This window comes from Pygoscelis adeliae, unplaced genomic scaffold, assembly GCF_000699105.1.
Source record: "Pygoscelis adeliae isolate BGI_AS28 unplaced genomic scaffold, ASM69910v1 Scaffold148, whole genome shotgun sequence".
In the NCBI taxonomy this organism is placed as follows: Eukaryota; Metazoa; Chordata; class Aves; order Sphenisciformes; family Spheniscidae; genus Pygoscelis; species Pygoscelis adeliae.
In genome coordinates this window covers 1,128,260-1,150,498 of record NW_008825258.1, presented here as the reverse complement: position 1 = coordinate 1,150,498, position 22,239 = coordinate 1,128,260, and the positions used below count along the sequence as shown (strand labels likewise).

General features: G+C 40.2%; 1 protein-coding gene across 1 annotated transcript in view; it reads right to left on the bottom strand.

Moving 5' to 3' along the window:
* Positions 1–22,239, bottom strand: part of PTPRG (protein tyrosine phosphatase, receptor type, G) — a gene marked incomplete at its 5' end in the record, with an annotated part of 319,745 nt that overhangs the window by 134,871 nt on the left and 162,635 nt on the right. Inside the window, one exon of the mRNA XM_009329498.1 lies at positions 6,040–6,135. Coding sequence (XP_009327773.1) covers positions 6,040–6,135 — 96 coding nt within the window. The remainder of the gene's footprint in view (positions 1–6,039; positions 6,136–22,239) is intronic.

Sequence of the window (22,239 nt, the reverse complement as noted above, 5' to 3'; positions counted from 1 at the left end):
ATGATGCTATATGTTATTTGAACTACTGCAAATCATGTTTAAGATATTGCCTAAACACTGAAGCACTGATTATGCTTCATGTAGGTGGATAAAATGTTTCAGGAAAAGCGCACATCTCCCTCTCCATTCTCATTTTGAAAATCAAGCTAGTTTTGCTCAGACTTTCAAAAAGCATTATAGTAAGGGAGAGGTGGAATTAGGGAATTGCCAGGAAATGAGATGGGGACATGGGAACCTGCTCTCCTACCAGATAAGATTTTTTCAACAGCTGCTGTATTTAAAGCACTTATTCACTGAATTTATTTGGTTATGATGGCAAACACATGAAACAGTTAATGAAAGGGAAGAAGAGGGAAGAAAAAAGCTTTTAGGGAAGTTAAAAGCTGAATTCTGTTGTTTGAGAAATATACATTTTTAAAAAGTATATTTGTGCCAAATATTCAATGGCTTTGATGGTGTTCCACAGATTTATTCTGTGTTGTGCTCATTTAGGTCCCTGTGAAAAGTGAGTTATTGATCGCCTTCATGAAGCACACCAAGAACTACTACCAAAATAACTTACAAAAAGCAAGGTCACAATTACTATTCATTTTACTGAAGAACAAATCTCTGCATACATGAGTTAGTAGTAAATAGAAAGACATTTACACACAAATAACACACACACAGATCCAAAAGTTAAAAGTGCTACACAGTATTTTTTCCAACAACCTTAAAAAAATGTTAGTATTGGAAAGGAGAATTAAGAATGGCATCCCAGAAAAAGAGCTGCAGAACCCTTGATTTTTATCTCACATACTTTTGAAAATACTGTTAGTTGCATATTTGCTGCCAAGTACCTAATTACCTTTAAAAATCTAGCCCTGCACCGCTAAAGCTCTTGAGTGATCGAAGTATCAACATCACTCATCATTATGAAGATAATTTTAATGATGAAAGCATTGCTAAAAGTTATTTTAAAATTCATTTTTACTTTAACTTCTTTAGAGATGATTTGTTTGAGTACCTGAGATACAGTAACTAATCACCGATGGTTTTCTTTGCAAATAATAAAATAGATTTATATGCCCTCCCTGTAGGAACAAGAATTCCATCACCTCCTCCTGAATTTCTGAGCTATCGAATGTTTGATGAGTGCTTCGGGAATCAGTATTGTGTCTTTTCACAGCAGTAATCAAGGAATGAAGTATTCTCTGCTGTAATGAATCTACCGCAGGCCCAAAAGATGAATATTTCAAATGCAGAAGCAATATGTTTGTTTTGAACACATTTAAGTTTGGCTTTAATAAAGCAAGTAGTGAAGTGTTCAATGAATTATATTGTTAGATGGTTAAAGCAAAGCCATGCAATACGTCTGAATGCATTTAATTCAAGTAACTACTCATTTTAAATGCAACTTGAAAATATGTATTACATGTACATATACGAACGGATGACTCAGGAACCAGCGAGAGATCTGGGCCTTCCCTTCCACTCCTGGCTTGCTTCAAAACCAGCTCAGCCTCACAATTAGCCAAGGCCTGGAGCCAGGATATCATTAAGTACAAGTCGAACCTCATGCAGGCTGAAATTAAGCACGTGCACCAACTATTCAAGTTCGGATCATTCAAATCAAGACTAAAGTGCCCTGCTGGACTGGGACCTGCTACACGTTTCAGCAGATTGGTGGGTCTCAACATGCAGCCACAGGCAAGTTTTAAGAGGTCCACAAAGCAGTGAGCCCTTGCAGACGGGTCCCGCCACTGCGGTGTTACCGTTTCTGCAAATCCAGAAGCCTTTACTGCAGACCAAGAGGATACCGTTGGCGGGAGGTAATGGATATGTGAAGTTAAACATCTTCCACTAGCACTAGTTTCACTTTGAGAAATACCAAGTAACCCCAATACTGACAGGAACGGTCATATTTTTTTCTCCTGAAAAGCTTGTCAGGAGGCAAAGAGAAATCATTGGCATTACCTCATTTGTCTCCAGAAGATTCGGATTTTTGCTAAAATAACAAGTCAGTTCTCTTTAACAACAAAAAAACCAAGAGCTTTTTGACTCACATTGCTGTTTAATACCCTGATCCCCTCTCCCTCTTGAAACATACTGACTTCTTTCCACAGACACTCCCACTTCAAGAAAAAAGCCATTTTTCCCACTGATTCCCCCACCCTCAGTGAAGCACGTTTATGGGCTTTAATAACCATTATACCTGACACCAGCAGGCTGGAGTTCCCTTCTCCCCTTTTCAGCTTGTTCCAGCTGAATAGCTTTTAAAATAATTTGAACTAAAAAGATCAGAGGTTCCTAAGTCACTTTGCTCCTCTGCTACACTCACTGTGGCCTCAGTGAGGACAAGAGAGGATCTTGAAGGAAACACCATGGCATGGTGCAAGGTTTTGTTTGTTTGCTGTTTGGTTTTTGCAAAGCGACGCACCTCATTCTGCCCCAAATACACAGCTACAGAACAAAAGTCTGCAGGAATTTCCAGCAGCGCTCCCCTGTATGTACAATAGTCCCCAGCACGATGCTTGAAGTGATGCTACGGTCAGAAAAGGGACCAAGTATCATGGGACCCTTCTCCTCAACATACCTGTTCACTTTACAACTTGTACTCCAATGCAGAAATCAGCTTTCAGAGCCCAGCTAGAGATTTCAGGCCAGCTCATCTCATTTGCAAATGAGAATACCTGCCATAGAGTCCCCACAGTGCTATTTTATGTGAGACCCTCTGAGTGTCTACCCACAATGAAATACAGAGATGAGCAATTACAGCAGTTTGTATACGCAAGAATTGTTTCCTGATTTTAACTAGTTTTTTTTTGTTTGTTTGTCAGGTCAACTGACCTGCAGCATGCAAACAGAAATAGAATTTATCAACAGTTTACAATGGAAGCAATGAGAAAAGCATAGATTTAATTAGCAATTACAACAAAGTTCCAAGTGCTTCAATTATCCAAGTTCAGAACCAATGTACTTTACCTGGAAATTGCCCCTGAAACAGTGAATTCAGTAAGGAAAATTCTTATATAGTCCAAGTTAATTTATTTAAAAAGGAGGAAAGAGGGTTCTTAATTATTTAATGTTTCACCAATAATTATATAGTTCAGTATAATGTTCACTCACTGGAGAACCTGATTTTCAAAGGAAAATTTGTGAACATCAGTCAAACAAAAACCACCTGCCAGACTATAAATTCAGTCAGTGCAGTACACATTTATTCCAACACAGCATTAACACATTAGCAAATATCCAAGTCTTGACTTAATGGCAAATCTATCCAGTAATTTCTGTGTTAAAATATTCACATAGAAAAGCATGCACAATTCAGTTTTCTAATGTATTTGTGAAAAACAGTATGACCTCTATTGCTACAATTTTTTAAAGCTGTGTTCTAGATAAGTGAGTTAGAGATGCGACTACAGCTCTGGAAAATAGCAAATTAAACTATAAAATTAGTACTTGAATAGTCAAAGCTGCCAATCAAAGTGTGGCCATGGACATCCTAGGGACATTTCGTTCAAAAGTTACTAAGAATCAGTTTTAAAAGACCGCTTTTAAATTAGTTGCATGAAATACTAGCCACAGTAAGCTTATCCGCATGGTGCCCTGGGAAGCAAGGCTAAAGGAACACTAAGTATTTCTGAATGAAACTGTCTGTAAAGGTTTTTCCAAGTCGTGGTTCACCAGCTCCAGCACACGATACACAGCTGAGGGAACTAAAATGGCACCTTGGTCAAACACAGTATGGATCTGCAAAGGATTATCACCATCAATTAATAACCCTATGTACAAAAACTCAAGCTCTATGGGACAAACTCTGCAAAACCCTCATGATGGCCAAAATAGCAGCTGCCACACTGAAGTCCTTCGAGTTTACTTACACAGGCCAGAATTCAGCACATGCCCTTCCAGAATGGGGACTTTGGGCTCTACAAATCTTCCTCAGCAGCATTCCGTCTTGGAGCAGAGCTACCCAGAAGGAAGACCCGATACACTCAGAAATTTAACGGCACGCCACTGATTTATCATTTCAACCCAAAGGCAAGGAAAAAAATACCAAAAAAAGAAAACCATTTCCTTGCAGCCACAAAACAGGTTGTCCCTGGGTCACCTTACCAAAGAATTATCTTACCCCCACTCTCTGGAAGAGATCAGAGACTGTTTATCAGTAATGGCTTCAGACTTCATGGCTCCTGGAGCAGAGGAGCCCAGCTGCACCATCATCCAGACTTTACAGCCTAACGTCCTGTGGCCTGCAGGGCTAGAAATGATGAAAAGTATAGATTTCTGCTTCCCTGAGGGGACCGCAACACTCGGCTGTGGTCTTAAAGAGCCTGAGGTCTCTTACAATCAAAGATTTTTTTTTTTTTTAACAGCATTACAGACTATTTTAGGTTATTTTTAGTGAGTTTAATGGCTCCCTTGGAATCGTGCAAAGTGGGACTCGCAGTAAGTGCAGCACCTGGCTTTGCAGGTGGGGAATACAAAACACAGTCCCAGTACAATTTTAAGATCCTCTAAAAACAGGGTTCTTGGAATAGATGTCATATACAGACTAAGAAATGGTGCAACATGGGGCAGGGCTTCACATGGCTTATGTGAGGCATATCAGGGTAATTTAGCCATTAAATTCCAGACACATGATGCCACAACATGTATTACACACCATGGCATAACACGTGCTCCTTCTGACACTGCACACGCACATAATGTGCAGCTCTTCACTGTGGTATAAAATCAAGCAACAGTGCCTTTGGTTGTTCTGTTTCTAAATTTCTGTCTTTTAAGGCCAAATTCAATTTGACCAAATTCTTCCCACAGCACATCAAGATTAAGAAGTCTGGGGAATCATCCTGCTATGCCACTGTAAATTATCACAGTTCCACTAACTTTACCCTAACAGGAAATGCCACAGAAGTGCTCAGAATTCAACAGTGATGAATTTAACATGCCTACTTCCACTAGCCTGATGTCAGCAGAGTTACAGCAATTTCTCCAATACAAGGATCCATCCTCTTCTCCTTATCCAAGCATTTGATCAAAATCAGTGACATGGAAAAAGACAACCTTACTTAATTTGAGCAGGAGAGTCAGGCTTGTCACTCTAACATCTTAAGAAAAAGGGAGGTATTTACATATGGGTACTTGTATATTCTTTTTTATCTGACTTCACAAAGATAACAGCAAGATCATTTTCTTCCACAGTAAAAACTAGTGTGAAACCTCACAGAGGACCAGCATTTTCCCTTGCTCTTCCCTCCCTCCTTTCCTCTCCTTTGAAAAAGCAACACCTTGAGATATTTCAAAATCTCCATTAGCCACTTCTCTGCTTGTGACAGCCTGGTTGTATGGAGTTGCTCCAACTCCCTCCGTTCAATTCACCCTCGAGTCAAAGGAAAAACTCAATTTCTGATGCAATATGACAAAAAGCCCACATTGCTGAACACCACTGCCACGTGGCTTGACCTGCCAGCCATCGCAAGCAGCAGGCTCTACCCCACGCCGCAGTTCTCGAGCATGTCAAACCAACAAATGAGCTAACCAAGCAGTCACGCTCTTGAGGATGCATTTGAAAAAAGGGGATGCATAAATTCACTCATTCGGAAACCTAGTCTGTTCAAGAACTTGTTACTATGACAATTTAGAAGAAGCTGCTACAGCTAAGATTGATGAAACTTATTGATTAATTTTGTCTCAAGCTATGTTTGAATTTTAAGTTTTCTCTAAACAGAACCAGTTCACATCAGTTTGTTAGTATTCCAGGGACCCAGCAACGTGCTTCAGCAGTGAAGGAAGTTCCATGATAAATGTGTTCTCCAATCTGCATCTGTAAAGTAGCTATAAAATCAGAATAATTCATGCAAAATTTTTCATTACGTTTCTAAATATACTTATTTACATTTTAAATCACACTTAGACAATAAGAAATATCTTTCACTTAGACAGGTGGGAACAAGAAAACACATGCATCCATTAAGCTTGAAACAATTCAATGAATTAAATAGTACTTGGTGAATGCTTTGGTTTATGGATATAGCCCTTGTTTAACCTTACTTGAAAAAACACGGCCATGGCTCCTACTACCCTGTTTTCTAGAACTGCTGTTCCAAAACTGTCAAAGTCATCAGGATTGTAGAAGTAAATCTGCATCTGTAAAAATTAAAAACAACAAAATCACATTAGTGTTGATTCATACAGCTTTCAAATGAGGCAACGCATACACATCGTACGTAAACCCAGTGTTATGAACCTGAGATAAAGGAATTTTGCTGAACAATATTGTTTAACTAGCACCTTGATTAATAGCATGACTGCCCTACTGGGACAGTAACCAGGGAACAGAGTCAATCCAATGCATTTTAATAACAAACCCAAGGATAAACAGTACGGCCACTCTGCTTAGGTGGTAAACTTTGTGCTTTCTGCAAGGATCTCTTCATTTCTTTGCTCATTGCAGGCTCATCTCCTGCTCTATTAAATGTGCTAAACATATTTATCTCAAAAACCATAGAAAATTTTTGAAAAGGATTTCAACATTTTGAGTTATTCCTTTACCGCTAAAGCAATTTGTAAGATAAAAGTCTGACTCTGTAGCAATGCATTTTTATGAGCCTCTGATATTCAGGACTATCAGTTAGGGTCAGACTTCTCCCTGACTTCAGTTAAATTTCATTACTTTTATTTCCAAAGCATTAGTACTCGGCAAAAAGTATAAGTGAGACAAAACCAGATATTTTGATGTCATTTTAGGACAAATAATAAATATTAATAATTAGGCAAACCCAAAGTGAAAGCAGGTGAGAACAATGATTACCCCAAAACAGCAAATGTCTGAGCTACACAAATACAGGAGGACCGAGAAATAGCTTCCTTCATACGCTCTGCTGTTGAACAATCTGGTTTACCAGACACGCATGCCATGAATAAGGGCAACTCACAGAGGGCTGTGGGCGCTACTGCTCTTGATTTCCTGTACGGTTCTTGTTCCATTTACCGCATTAGCTGCCAGCCGTCCCAACACACTGCTGCTTCTCCAGCAGCTGTTCAACCTCTCCGTTCCCAAAGAAGCCCCTAGTGTTAGTCCATCTGTATCAGCCATTATTTTCTCCAAAGGATCTAGTTTACATCCAAAAGATGCAACACTCCCTTCTCAACATTACACCATGCAGAGGTATACGTTTTCATAAAATAAATTCAGTATTGGTAACATCTGTTGTATGTGTGCTCTACACATTACAGATTAAAAACATGTGCCTGACGGTAACAGCCAAGCACAAGAACTGGACTTTGCAGTGGTTGCTCTTGGGGCCATTCAGGGATCCTCCCCGGCCGATTTTACAATCCTTATGAGCCTTGGTGCGTCTGTGGGGGCAACACTACTACAGGACGGTTGGCCAACGAGTATGCTCACTCGTGCACATTGACTCCAGCAAAAAATTCTGTTCCTGGCTATGAAACAGGAACGGACCCATCAGGCTTCTCTGACGCTGGCCTCTTGCCTGAACCTGTGCTTTCACTCCTGCTTCTCTGCTGGCCATCACCCGTTACCTGACCTATTCAGGCTTTTCACAGCATTACTAGGTGGTAAGAAATAGCAACACAGTGCATAGTTAAATGGAGATGTAAGGTCTAGCTGAGACTGTCCATGCGTCCCGACACACTGCTGGTCTGACCATCGCTCCCTCCTGCAAGTCTGTCTGCAGGCAAATGCTCTGCTGGCACCAATAACTTGTTTGGGGCTGTTTGGGTTTTTCCAAGATCGTGTTGCGTAACAAATCCTACCATATTCACAAATGCAAGTATTTTTCCCATATTCTGAAATTTGGTATATTGACAGATGAGATGATACCCTTTTATCTTGCTCAGATATGTTCCTACTCATATTTACTGATTCCCAGGCTTCTGACTGTATATATTGGCTGTAATGTATAATACTGACAAAGCACCTATACATCTAATAAAACATCACCATATAGAGAAAAGGCCAAGATGAAGATCAGTCTCTTCAGAAGGAGGATAAAATAAGACCACACTCCAAATGGCTCACAAAAAAATGAAAAAGTGGTCTGGCACTCACTCTAGCTTCATAAAATTTGAAAGCAATTTTCTTCCCCTATTTTGGCCTTCCTATTCCCAGTGTATTCACAGCACACACAGAGATGCTGGCAATATCTCACAAAGTTGGTGGTGCCTCTAGGTTCTGACAACTCGTGCTTTGAACAAATGTAGACCGAGGTACAGCCATTCATTGATGTAGAAATCAGAAACAGTTTGTTTCAGGTAGAATTGCTTAAACTTCAATTTAGCCAGAACAGACAAAGCTCACAAAACACTCACAAATTACATTTTAGTCCCCTTTAAAATGAATCCTAAAATTAGGTATACCTTACATAAAGCACTTCACTATATAGTCCTCATAGGAGTTTATGAAGAAAAGTATCACTGAGTGAGTTCAGCATATGCCAAAATCATTTTGGATCAATTTTACTCACGATATTTTAAGGAAATTAATTTTTACAATACACTTTTGGATAGCAGTGCAAAGGGCTTTGGTAACAAGTGCTTAATTCAGATCCCTCGTCTCAGCAGTGCAATTTCACAGACTAATCAAGAACCACACTCTGCCTTGATTACCATACACATTGAAACATTTTACCACTGCTCCCTGGTGTTTTTCCAGAGAGCGTGGTTCCTCTCTCTGCATCCATCAAGTCAAGGGGAGCTGTCTTGTATGAAAAATTATCATCATCTGTCATACAGTAGCTTTCTTATGTGTTCATATAGCTAGAAGGAACATTTTAGGAGTAGAATCTCCCAGGAATTGCTATTATATAATTTACACATGCATACACATTTACACTTAAAAACAATGTTAAGAAGATGGAAAAGTTACATCCTCAAAGCTGCGTTGTTCAGGCTGCTCCTAAAACCACACCTGGACATGGCTGAGCATTAGTATTATGACAATTTTCTAATTATGTGATCACATATTGTTCTCTTCCACAGCACAGTCTCATCTGTTTTCCCCAATTTACAATAAAATGTAAATGTATCTAGCGTATTTTTGTTCTTTTATACAGAATATACATAATCCCGAATGCATTTATCAGTAGATATCTAATTTAATATTTTCTATGGATGACAATGTTCTTCATGTACAAATCAGGAATAAGACAGTTAACTATAAAATTAATTTCACTGCATACTTGAGTAGCCTAAACATGCTAGAAAATTTTCATTATTACTCCTTATTATATAAGTAGTATATACAATATATGGTGCATTTTGCATATAAATGACTTCTACTGTCTCTGCCTGGTTCATGCAAAGCAGTAGTACAGAATGCGACAAAGGGGCATTTAAGCTAAAGAAAATTTGGATCTTATTGTAATGTGCTATTTGTGAAATGCAGAATGGAGCATCAGCCAAGCTCGCACATCCAACCTGAATTGTGGCACTGCCTGATTTCAGCACCATAAACCATACTTTTCTTGTACATTTTTGCACGTGATTTCAAAATAGCTTCTATTTTCCAAAAAAATAATTAAAAAAATATTTTTAAAGGCTCTGAATCCCTTAGCAATGGGAAAGCCTGACATACCCTTTGTAGTTTCTATAGTGTGACACTGTCTGCAGTCAGAATGCTCTGTCCCGCACATCCCTGCTGATAGTGCTCCACATAGCCTTCCCGATGGCATAGGTCCCAGAGGGCATGAGAGTCCTGTTCTCTATGGCACAATATTCTAGATTTAGAAGTCTTTCACATCTAGCCCCATTACAACTAACAAGGCTGGGAAAGGCTTACACGGACTTCCTTAATCTCAGATGTGCAACACAGCAGTATGCTTGCATGTACCTTGTAAAGATCTATTATAAAAAACCATGTAGCGTCCAAGCAACTTGAAATTTTCAGTGTTTTGATAAGGCTAAGCTGAAACAAACCACCCCTGGTGATTCAAAGGTACTTTTCTTGCAGGAAGACTCTCTCCATCCTAAAATGCTACCAACAACTACTGCAGCTACAGAGGTTTACCAAGGCAGGGAGAGGGCAAGAGTTTGCTTTTAATGGAAAAACTTTATGCTTTGACACTCTTCACACTCTAAAAGAGTAGAATTGTTTTCACTCAAACTTGAGAGAGATTTGCTGTACAGCACAGATTAAGCCTGAAAAAATCTCACTGAAGGGAAAAATCTTCAGGACGTTACAAGTGCCTTAACACAGAGGATTAGAGAGAAAACCCTCACTCTGCCATAACCCAGGAGGTAATTGCCAGTCACCCTATAAAACCATGTCATGTTTTCTAGTCTCTTCTGTCCAGGAAGATCCAGTGCCCAACCATTACAGTTTCCAAGCTCTCCAGGCCTTTTTCCAGCTGACAATGCTTACACAAATGAATACACCACATACATCCAACACCTGAGTAATTCCCCACCCTGGGGCATCTTTGCCTCCATGCTCCTACCAGCTACAACAGCCCTCCACCATGCCATGGGGCAGGCAATCCCCTCTTCCTCGAGGCCAACCTACTCTCTGCAGAAACACCTTTCCCCAACCGCAGTCTTCCAAATTCTACAGAAATCTGGTGTTCTCCAGAGCTGGTAAAATGTCAGGCCCTGCTCTGTGCTTAAGAGATTTTGACTCAAAACTGGGCTGCCACCATGCTGATCTTGTAAGGACAGGCTGTCCAAAATGTGCATGTGTCTTACTGAGAAATACCGCCCACCAGAGATCAGTTCTGATTTTATTAAGTACAATTGTCTCTGAATGACTAAATCCTCTTTATGAAATGTCACCGGCTTGCAAAAACTGAGCTTGATTCAAATGAATGACTTCTCCCTGCCACAAATAAAAGGCTCCAGCTCTCTACTCGGATGCTCCTCCTCTGCTTGGCCAGACAGACATCCAGACAGAAATCACCATTCCTGTGCATGACATCTTTTTGCTCTTATTACCCCACTACAAAGACGGAAAGTTTACATCCAATACAGACTATCATGGCTAAACTCATTCAGCACTTAAGCGAGAAAAGCCACAATGAGCATTTGATAGATCCCAGAAGATGTAAGCGAGTTCAAAGCAATTCTAAGAGACTGGAAACCAAGCAAGGACATTTTCCACAGACACATGCCAATTACTTTAAAAAATAAATAATTGAGACTTTTAAATTGGACTGCTATCACCCTGTGCAACCTCCTACAGCAGATTTCTCTTTAGATTAAAAAATGAACAAAGGCTTATTGTGCTGTCACAGATGTGGAGCACAGAATATTCAATAGTATCAGGAATTCTGATGGAAGGGAAAAGATCATCAGAATTAGCTTTCCACTCATTTCCTTCCAGCAATCCAAGGAGTACCATGCAATTTAAAACAAAAAAGAAAAAAAAAAAGAAAAAAAAAAGAAAAAAGTTTTATAGGCCAGCCAATTTTTTGATGAATCAGGCAGGAAGATGCAGACGCAACAGATATGTGGTTTATTATGTACTGCTTTAGAGACTGAGAATATTTTCAGAGGAGCAAAACACACAGGCATCGCAGGTAGATTGCAAATCTTTGCAGGGTGGCGAAACAAAAATTTTGGTTTGCTTTAAACGATGGAGTTAATCACTGAATAGATTAATTGTTAATTAGTACCTTTGCTGCTTATATTGTAAGAATAAATTATTCTCAGCCACTTTTACAGCTGGATTTAAAACCTCTTGCACAAAACCAAATTCTGTGCTAAGATTATGAATCATACATGATTTTTCTTAATTGAAAGCCCGTATGTAACTTACTTCTGCTTTAAATATGTGCATAGATTTCTAGCAAACTGGATGATGTGATCCATTTGGCTGGAATAAAAATTTTCTACAGACATAATGTAATCTTCACTGCAGCACTGAAAATTCAGAATAACTGTCCTGCAGTCTGTGTGTTTACTGGAGTGTGAGATGTACACTGGGACAATAAAGTCTGATGTTTGACTTCTCATTATATTCTCTTTAAAAAAACCATGAAACTTATCATTTATAACATATTCTAAATCTGCTTAGAAAAGGCGGGGGGGGGGGAGAGCAAATCGTGATGTTTTCCAGTTCTCCTACTAGAGCTTGATGTAATAACATAGAATATACTGCATTCTTTTTAAAAGATAAAGTTGAACAGGAGCAGATAATGGCATGTTTTTCCTGCCTAGTCTATTATTCATCAGTGAATTTTTAACTACAGTTAGGCAGGTACAGAGATGTATTTTGAATGTCATAACTTAGTGTTTTACAGTGCCTAAAAGTGTGCTGGGTAAATTGCAAAACAAAGAGTCAGACAGGGTCTTCGCCCTAAAGTAATTGCAACTTTGATAATGAATACAATGCTTAGGCTGAAAAAAATGGAAGGAGTTGAAACAACAGGAAGAGCAAAGATCATACAAGTGAAATAACAGAATTTAACTCAATTTAGACATTCGCATGCCTTAGAAGTATGGTACATTTCCCTTTATCTTTTTTAATAGTAAGCATTAATCATTGCTTTGTTGTCTACAAACAACACAGTAGGTGTATCCATGTTACAAGTTGAGACTAAGTGATTTCATAGTTGTTTTCAACCTGAAAGTTGGTAGTTGTTGCACGTTCTGCCCCTAACTCTGAACAGCATTTAAACCTGTGAGTGGCCCAGTAACAGCCCAGTAGGAACAGCGAGGCAAACACGATGCTTTTAGGATTGCCCTGGGCTTCAATGCATTGCCGGATCGTGGCGTATCACTCAGTATCTTGAGTGTTAAGTCCTGAACGTTAAGACAGAAGTACCTTGGCAAGCCAGAAACTTCCCCGATTTCTACTGCCAGAAATAAATACCCCTTAGGCCCACTCCCGTCCCAAACAAGAAAATCCATCTCATGTATATACACTGAGTCATTACACAATGAAGGCATATTTGATGCTAAAAAGCTGTATGTTGCATCCATTTGTATTTCCATAATATGAAATAACAGTTTCAGTGTTTATGCTTTCCATAACATGAAACTTTTTTGCAATTGCTTTGTACTCCGAGTAACAGCCATATGATTCACCATGAAATGAAGTCTGGAAAATCGTTTTGGATAAATGGAACTATAAATTCAATACAATTTCCATGACAACATAGATTGCAACACTCTGCCACAAGTAAAATGTTATAAATCATTCAAAACCAACAAAAAATCAGCAGTAAGTCTTCTCTTTCACAACACACAAGACCCCTGAATTACAGAGCTGTGGTTATTACCTCCCCATGCAGCGCCTCTCACTTCTGAGCCTCTTCCTTGTTACAAGTGTTGTTTCATATCTGACCTCCTTCCAAACATAGGAAATTATAATACTAACGCTTTAATACTAAGATGTAAACAAGAATTGAAGCATAATGAGCAGGAGGCTTTTTTGAACCTTCCCTCCTTTTCTCATCTCCTAAAAATGTTTAAGTATCTTCATCCTGTGGTAATTATTCCTGTGTATCCAGATACAACACAGCATCTTGTTAGACTCACAAATTTAGGAGGCGCTTTTTCTGGAAACGTGGGTGGTAAGTGTACAATAGGGTGCTCAGTCAGCTCGTAAAAAGGATGTGAACCACATGTCCAAGGGATGGAAGAGATCCAAGGAGAAGAGGAGGTAAACATAAAAAAAGGATAAAAGATTACACCACACAGTATTGCTCATTCGTACCCCTCCGTCAGAGGGTTCCTGACATACAGTATTTCACTTAAAAGTCCAAGGATCTGGAATGAAGTGATTCCAGGAGCACCTTCACTGCAATTTAAAAATCACTGTGGCTGCTGCCTTCACGCCTGTGAGAAAAACCTTGAAAATGCAAAGCTCCTTCCCTCCTGAAAAGATTAAGAAGCCCATAAAACCAAATGAGACACAAATAGCTCAGTATTCTGATTTTTGTGTAGGAGTATTTCTTACAGATCAGGTCTTTTGGTAACTTGAGAAGAAGCAGCAACCTACTAGTCCTTGGATTGCAAAGGCTCATCTTCCCAGACTACTAGAGAGTTTCTGCTATCTTGCATAAATCACTGCCCATTTCTGGGCCTCATTTCCTCATGTGTAAACTACGGTCATTGCCCATCCCTCCTTTAACTGGATGTTTTATGGAGAAAAATATGAAAGATTGGGAATAAATGGGAAGAATGACAAGCAATTGAAAAACACGTGAAATAAACTACCATTTGGAATGGTGCTGGAAAAAAAACTTTGTGGTTGCTGTTCATTTGCTTGATATTACAATAAGGAAGAGTCACACAAGTACCTCATGGAGACAGTACATTGCCTCTTAATACTGGTACCGACTCCTAAACAGCTCATATCTGACATAGAGCTGATATTGCGGGGGTTCAGTGCTGACCCTTACTGCAAGGCACTGCATCCACATACCCCTGAGGGCATCTTCCCAGGCTCCTGGAGGTCAGATGGGGTTTTTCACTGGTCTTTAGCTCCATTACCAGACTCTGACTCTGCCAGAGACTTTTTGATTTATTTATCAAGTAGTTCTGAGTCTCACCCACAGTGGCTTTGTCTAATCATGGCATATTCCAAACAAGACAGCAAGCGCATGCGTGCGGGAACACGCAACGCTGAGACTCCCATTTCAGCAAGAGGCAAACTTTGCTTTCCGAAACTGTCCAAATGGAAAAATTAGAAGCAATACTTAGCTGCTGGCAGGGGTGAAAAACTGAAACAGGCAATTTAGGAAGTGGCTAAGCACCAAATGCCACAGCAACTGAAAACAAGCTGGATGGACTGACTGTATGAACAGAATAGCTCTGAACTCAACGCGAAAGTGACTGGTTCAGATCTCTTCTTCATCTGTTTCCCATGGTCTTCCTACAAGGAGAACTAAACTACTGAAGAGTTTTAAACTCCAATACCCAAACTGTCCATACTTCAGCTCATCTTTCAAGAATCCATTTACTTTCTTAAACATCAAGAAGTGCTGCCAGCATGGAAAGAACTGCTGGGATTTCCTAGCAAAAATACTCCAGCGCTCTTCAGGGAAAAGAAAGGAGCTGCACTTTAAAAATAAACCCTACAAAAGCACACTTTTCCTAACATGTGTGATTAATACAATTTCATATACCATTCGCTTTAAAGATGCACTAGCACAAGTATTCATTCCTCTGAGAGCTCACATCTTAGCACGAATTATTCTTTTTGTACTGTGGAATTCAAAATGTCCTGTGTGGTTTATTTGGTTTTTTTGTGGTGTTTGTTTTTTTTTTTTTTTAAATGGGAGAAGGCGAGCTCTTCCATGAGGTTTAATGATCTTCAAAATGCCTCAGAACAAATTTTGAGATATTTATAGTTTTGTTGCATCTCTGGATTCAAAGCCATGCAGCAGATGGGGCACGTTTTCAGAAACATTTTGCTGGGCGAAAGGCCATTCCTATCTCTGAGGGGATGTGAAATCCTCCGGGCTGTACACTTGCAGAGTTATTCTTATTTATGAACTGTGAAGTATATGGGCAATTACAGCAGAACCAGCCCATGAGAAGAGCTTACTTGGAGGGCTTCATAACAGAGGGTAAAAATAATATGGGCTTTCCCATATTTTGCAAAATACACATCTATCTAAAGCAGCATTGTAATCCCAAAGATAAAGCAAGCAGGGTCCTCAGCATCAGAGGTCTCGGTAGCTATTTACAGATTACTGGAGGAAGGTGGGACAGCCCTGCATTGCGGGGAGAGCACTAACTAGTTCTGCCACAGACTTCCCGTTTGAACACAAGAGGGATTTTTCCAATGCAACCGTTTAATGTGGGTGTTTTACTTCAAGTTTCTCAAAAGGGCTTAATATGCAAGGAGCGAGTACACTATATCCTTTCTAAAACTCAGGGTCTCTTGAAAATACCCCAGACTGAAATCCTTCCCCACCATGGGGTGCCTACCCAAATTCCCCAGTCTCTTGGAAAATCTTGCATGTAATATCTCTGTACTCTGCCTCTAATTTTCTAGCTTTCTTTACCCTTATCCTCTGACTGTTTTACCGGAGTAGAAAGTGAAGCCTGCACACATCTGAAGTGCAGTGTTAAGAAATTTGTAAACTTCTTGTCTTAGTGACTTTGTATACAGACACACACAGACTAGCTGAATACACCACCTTAATGGCACCAGATTGTTATGGACATGATTCTGTATTAACACTAGCAAATCAAAAAGAACTGGACGTCAGCACAGCAAAAAGCAAAATACTCAAGTAAGCAGCAAAATTGATGGAAAGGTTAAAGTGCTAGAAATTGTGTAGCCTTTTAAAGTTAAAACTTTGTCCACTGTCACATCTGCAAACCCATTTGCAAACACATTCTGTAATGGTCCCTTGCTAAATGTCAAAGTTATTCTTCCATGCCTACGAAACAGAAACACCAATCTAACTCTCACCCCCTCCCACGCTCCCACGCTGGTACCTGTCTGCAGATGCCGTGTTGAGACTCCCCTGGTGCATCTGACTCTGCTGATCACACGTGGCATCACCTTATATAATGTGAATAAAACAACCTCTCAGCTTTAACACTTCCAATTTTTTAAGGGCCCACTGATGTTGAAAGAAAAGCATGTCGAACTTCTTTGGACTCCTGACGAACACGACAGTGCTACCAGATTGGCATTTTAAGTCCAAATTTTACAGGCTTTGGTTCAGTACAGTTTTCAGTATACACTCCTTGTGGGAGGCTTGCATAGTTGTGTCCCTGCTCAGCTAAGCTCTGTGCCAGCTTTGTCCCTTCCCTCTACTCTGCATTTTAATAATAAAAACGAGTCTCAAGCCGCAGAGTCACATTTCCACCCTGGCTCACATCTGTGTATTTCTGAAAGCACCTCTTCTGCCTCAGCATCTCACATTGGAACAATTCACCTGGGTAATGGACACCATATAAGTTCTGGTTTTCAGTATGACAGCTGCTGGCTTTTCTCCAGACTGTGGGTGTCTTTGGCTCTAGAAGTGCCCAACCAAATTAATTCTTGCTCATGCCACTGCTGTCTCCACCAGCCCAGACATTTGGTTTGTGCCTGCAATCACGAATGGAAACTGGAAATGCTGCAAAATGGTGGAGCCTCTCCCTGCCACATAACATGGAGAGCATGCCCCATGCTGCCTGGGGCCAGGGCTGGGGCTGTGGTGGGCAGGGAGGGTATCACCTGCGATACAAAACCACAGCGTTGTACGTGTTACCAGTACATTCACCTCTCCTGGCGTTGTTCTGTCACAGCACGAAATGCCTCGATGGAACTTTTGAAATATGGGAGTTGCACAAGTAAAGTCTTTATCATAAATCTGGTAATTAACCTGCATAACTAATTTCCCTTCTGGCAGCAGGCATAGGTTGGAATAAATAGTCTATTCAATACCTACTGAGAGAAGACTCCTATATTTCATGTTTACTTTAAGCAAGTATAAAAACCTAGGGACAAAGGGCCTCAAAGAGTCAAATTCCTTGCAGTTTAAACAGAGTGCCCTGAATAATACATAAAGCAGCTATGCTCTTATCCCTAAAACCACAGGTGTGAACCAGATGTCATGCTTATCTTCTCTTGAGATTACAGCAAACAATTGCACACCTTCAGAATATAAAGTAAGCTTTGGATCAAGAAGCCTGAAATATATTAAAAGTGTGGCACTGAAGTTAAAAATTCAAATATTAACCTACAAATCACTGATTCATTTAAAAGTCTGTTTATAGCCTATGTTCTATAAAAGTTATATTTCTTTTATTTAACCTTTTTATAACAAGATATATTATGAATCACAAATCTGAGATAAAACTGCTTGCATAAATCTCAGTCTTGGTCAGCAAGGTATTGCCAAACAGATTGTTCAAATATACCACCACCTATTTAAAATACACCATGGCTCAAGGAACAGAATTAAAGTTAAAGCCTTGATTTAAATTTTAAACTTTCCTATTATTGTAATAAAGGTTTAGAAAAAGGTGAGCATATGCTGTACTCAAATATTGAAATGAGATTAAACCCAGAATGGTATCTCAAAGAGAATTTGAATGTTAACTTCCTACATAGTAACAAGACATGGTGCAAATGGTGCTCTAACCATACAGCCTTGACCACAACCAACCACCTAAAAGTGCATAGCCAAAGGATATTCCAAAATGTCCAGTTTCAAGAAAGTAATGATTTCCTCACTCAACTAGCGAACGTCACTAATATACTAGTGTTTGTTACTGGGGGCATTTCAGAAAAAGAACAGGGTCCTCCTCTACCAGATACACAAAATAAACATGCCCCAGCATGTATCCCATATTGCAGTATTTTCTCTCTTAAACTAGGCTCAGGCACCACCTCCTGACTTCTGTGTCGACACCTCAGGAGCAGTAGTGCTTGCTGCAGAGGGTGAGGGTCTGTTGTCTCTGATAGATGGTTCATGTCCTATCTCCGTTTTTTCTTAGCTTTCCTCTTCCGCCCTGGCTAGCTTCATTCTTTCATCCAGCATGCCTGGTTTCCTTCCACAGCATCCCCTGTCAAACACACACACCCCAAAGGCTGTCAAGCATCTAATGCTAACAGTTCTTCCAGGTCAATTTATGACAGAAACATTTCAGGTTTGTAATTAGAGCCCTAGATAAGAAAGTCTTGTGTTTACTCAATAATCCCCATATTCACTTAATAAAAGCATGCGTCTCGCTCTCATAGCTGTAGAGAAAAGGTGGTGAATGCGACCTGAATCCAACAGCTGTAACGTCATCTGCTTGATCTTGAGGGAGTTGAACTACCCTGTTCATATAACAGTATTCACCAGTGACCCAGAGCCTCATTCTGCCCTCCAGCAGCAGAGCCTGTGACTCCAGGGGAAAAAGCATCCAACATCTTGGCTCACTCAGGTTAATAAAATGGAGTACGAACAGTCAGGCTAAGGTGTTAACATTGACCCTGTCTGTAATGCTGAGCAGTCAAACTTGGTTCGAGTTGAGAGCACAGACCCAGGCTGCTCAGCTCCATGGCAACACTAATGATTTAAACATCTTCATAACCTTTCATTAAAGATATAGGATAAAAGTTAAGAACGGTACAGAAAAATAAAGAACTTCAAATATAAACAATTAAGTCTGAGCTTCACCATATGCCTTATCCCCACCTCTGTTAGCAAATGGGCTTTTCTTACAAGGACAATCTTTGGATGGTATTAAATGTGGTGACAAATATTCTTCTTTGGAAAAACAGGTGAGATAGGTTAGAGCTAGTTCTGGAGTCCAGTCCTAATTTCTGCAGGAAAAAATGTAACAGCAAAAAGAAAAGAAGCGCACAGACAGATAACACAGCTTCTGCGACTGATACTTGCAACTTCATCACCGTGGAAAACAGGCAATGAAAGTGGCTGGTTTCAGCCACTCCAACACCTGGTAACTCCTGTCAGGCGGCACAGGGCACAGCTTTTCCCTGCCTCGCCGGTCATGGCATCACAGCAGTGCTGTGAAAGGGAGTGTGTCTGGGCTCACTATGCCAGGCTCATCTTAAACAGAAGGAAGAAAGAGATAGGAAGGAAAAGAAGTGAGATGGGGGGAGAAAAGGACAAAGAAGAGACAGCATCTGTTATCTCTCACGCCACAGGTTGAAGATTTAGATGAAGTCAGTGGCAGATCTGGTAGCTTCCCACGCTGCTGCTCTGAGCAGGTCAAAACACATTCAGGATCACGACTGTCTTCCCAGAACACCCAGTCACGTGGTGGTTGGTGTGTTGGTATTACAGGGTCCTGAGATCCCAGGAAATCGTGAAATTGCAAGCGTTGTATTTTATCTCCTTCCCTTCGTCAATACATCATCTGGCCCTTTCACTCTCAAGAGCTTCCTTTACACAGACTGCCAGCCAAAGGCTACAGATGGCACGAGCGTATCCATTAATTACATCCACCAATGATTTACAAAACACCAGTTTTGATCTGCTAGTTTCCAGCTCCATTCCCTTCTCATTTAAACACATACCTCGGAAGGTATCTTGATGTTTTTTAGATTATTTCAATCTGCCCTCTTTCTGTAGGAGTTTATTAACAATGCCACACACTGATCTTGTCTAGAGTAGTGTTGCCATGGATGTTGTCCGATACCCAAGGCTGTGTTAATATAGCCCTGGAGAGCCCTCATAAAAACACTTGGTTCAGGCCACAGGTGCATCTAGCTCTGTGTCCTGTCTCAAGTACCAAGCACTAACGGAAGGTAAAAACAAGACAGTGCGCGTTTACATGGACAAACAGCAACCGTCCCCTTAGCTACACCCCTGCAGCTTCCAGCAAGCTTTAGAGGCCTTTCTGAGCTGGAAGCTGCACAAGGACAATCCTTTGACTGGTTTGTCCAAAACTCTGTTAAATCCTCTTTCCAACCTCTATTTACGGCTGACCGCTAGAAGATCAGTTCACAAGGGGTTCCACAATTCATGCACTTCGATGCACTGCATGAAAAGCGTTACTCTGCTGAATGCGCACCTTCTGTCTTTCTGGGCTCAGACCCTTAGTTATATCATGAAGCATAAGTAACATCTATTTAACTTCTTTAGGATTTCATGGACCTTTGTAATCATGTGCCCTGAGTCACCTTTTTCAACCTGAGATATCACAACAACTATTTAGATTCTTGTCTCATGGAAGGTGTTTCGTATCACTGAAGGTCCTCTGTTTTTGGGATGTACAAAGCATTTTTGAGGTTGGGCAGTCAGAACTGCCCAAGTCATATGTACCATGGAGTAAAGATTTTTCTTGTTGGTCGTATTCATTTCCTAATAATTTCTCATCTTCCTATTTGCCTTTTTGCTACTGCTGAGCACTGAGCTCAGGTGTTCAGAGAGCTCTCTGTAAGGATTTTGGGAACACTTCCTTGAGTGGCAGTAACTAATTTAATGTTCATTACTATATGTGCATACTCAAGAGTCTTCTTTTTAACCTAGTTAAACTAGAAAATGAGATTTATATGATCTTGCTTTGTGTGTGTGTCTGCATATGACATGTCAGTCCCTTGTAATAACTTCAGAGCACACTGGCCAATTTCATCAAGACCAGAACGCTCACTCGGTTTCTCAAAGACTTGACACCCATACAAGTTCCTTCGCAATTAAGTGGTGAAGTTAGAGAAAGATCCTATTAGTTTCACTGGTATGGATCAAATATTGAAGACTCTCCCTGTCCTCCTTCACAAAGCACTTCATCATCATGTCTAGCATGGGCAGCAGCCATTTCAGCAGCTGTCATGTTCCCTCCAAACTCAGCAGCGCTGTACACAGGTAAGCTGCAGCTTTTTTGATTTGAGAGTTGTACAGCGTTCCTTTCTGCACCCAGGGATGTACCAGGACACACAATGTACCTACTTTCTTTTACTCGGTGGGATTGACATCAGTAGGTGCGGATTCCCGTGAGTCACTGAGAAAATACCAGCATTTGGATCTAAGCACACACGATATTAATGGAAATCCACCATTCTGTTAAATATTGTAATATGGTAACTTTAATCATAAAACCTCTCAGCATTTAAATACTTCAGGCACTGTAGACATTTATACAACTAGCAGTAGATGAATTTTCAAATAGATACTTCTGAGTAATTATCCTCTTGAGACAGCACCAATTGCTAAATAATGCCTCAGTTTAATAGCACATAGCTCTTAAGAAACGAACAATTCTGGGGACTATTAAATCTCTCAGAAACGTAACAAAGATGGTGATAAATACCTTGCACTCCATTTTAGTCCTCACGTGGATGAGGAATAGGCCATTTTTTTCTCACCTGTTAGCTGGACTTCAAAGACAACTCCTTGGAGAATTAGGGGGTAGCCTCTCCTACTTGCTCTAATAAGGCAGGGTATACAGATTTGTTCTTCCAGACATCAGCAAGTGTTCCTTACAAGCAAAATTAGTACTCAGACTCACAGGGAAAGCTGTCCTAGCAAAACATATTGGAGAAAGAATAACTGGATGCGATAGCTGAGTGGGAACTCCTGAAAATGCCATAATCCTTATAGATTAGCTGGAAAGGAATAATTGGTCTGTCCCTCCAGAACATTCCCGGGAAGAATTGCTGAGCAGAAAAATACAGGGAACAGAAAGTATTCAATCCAAACTCACACCAGTGAATTGAGGAATGACTGGGGAGAGAGTTTTCAGATGAACCTGCTTTTATGTAACACACAAAGCTCTAGAATATCAGGAAAATGCAGACCTCTTGTTCATATAAAATGCTGGCCTTTATTCATGCTCCCTAAAGATGTTTTTCCTAAAACTCTGCCTGCTTGCATATTTCTTACTGCTAAT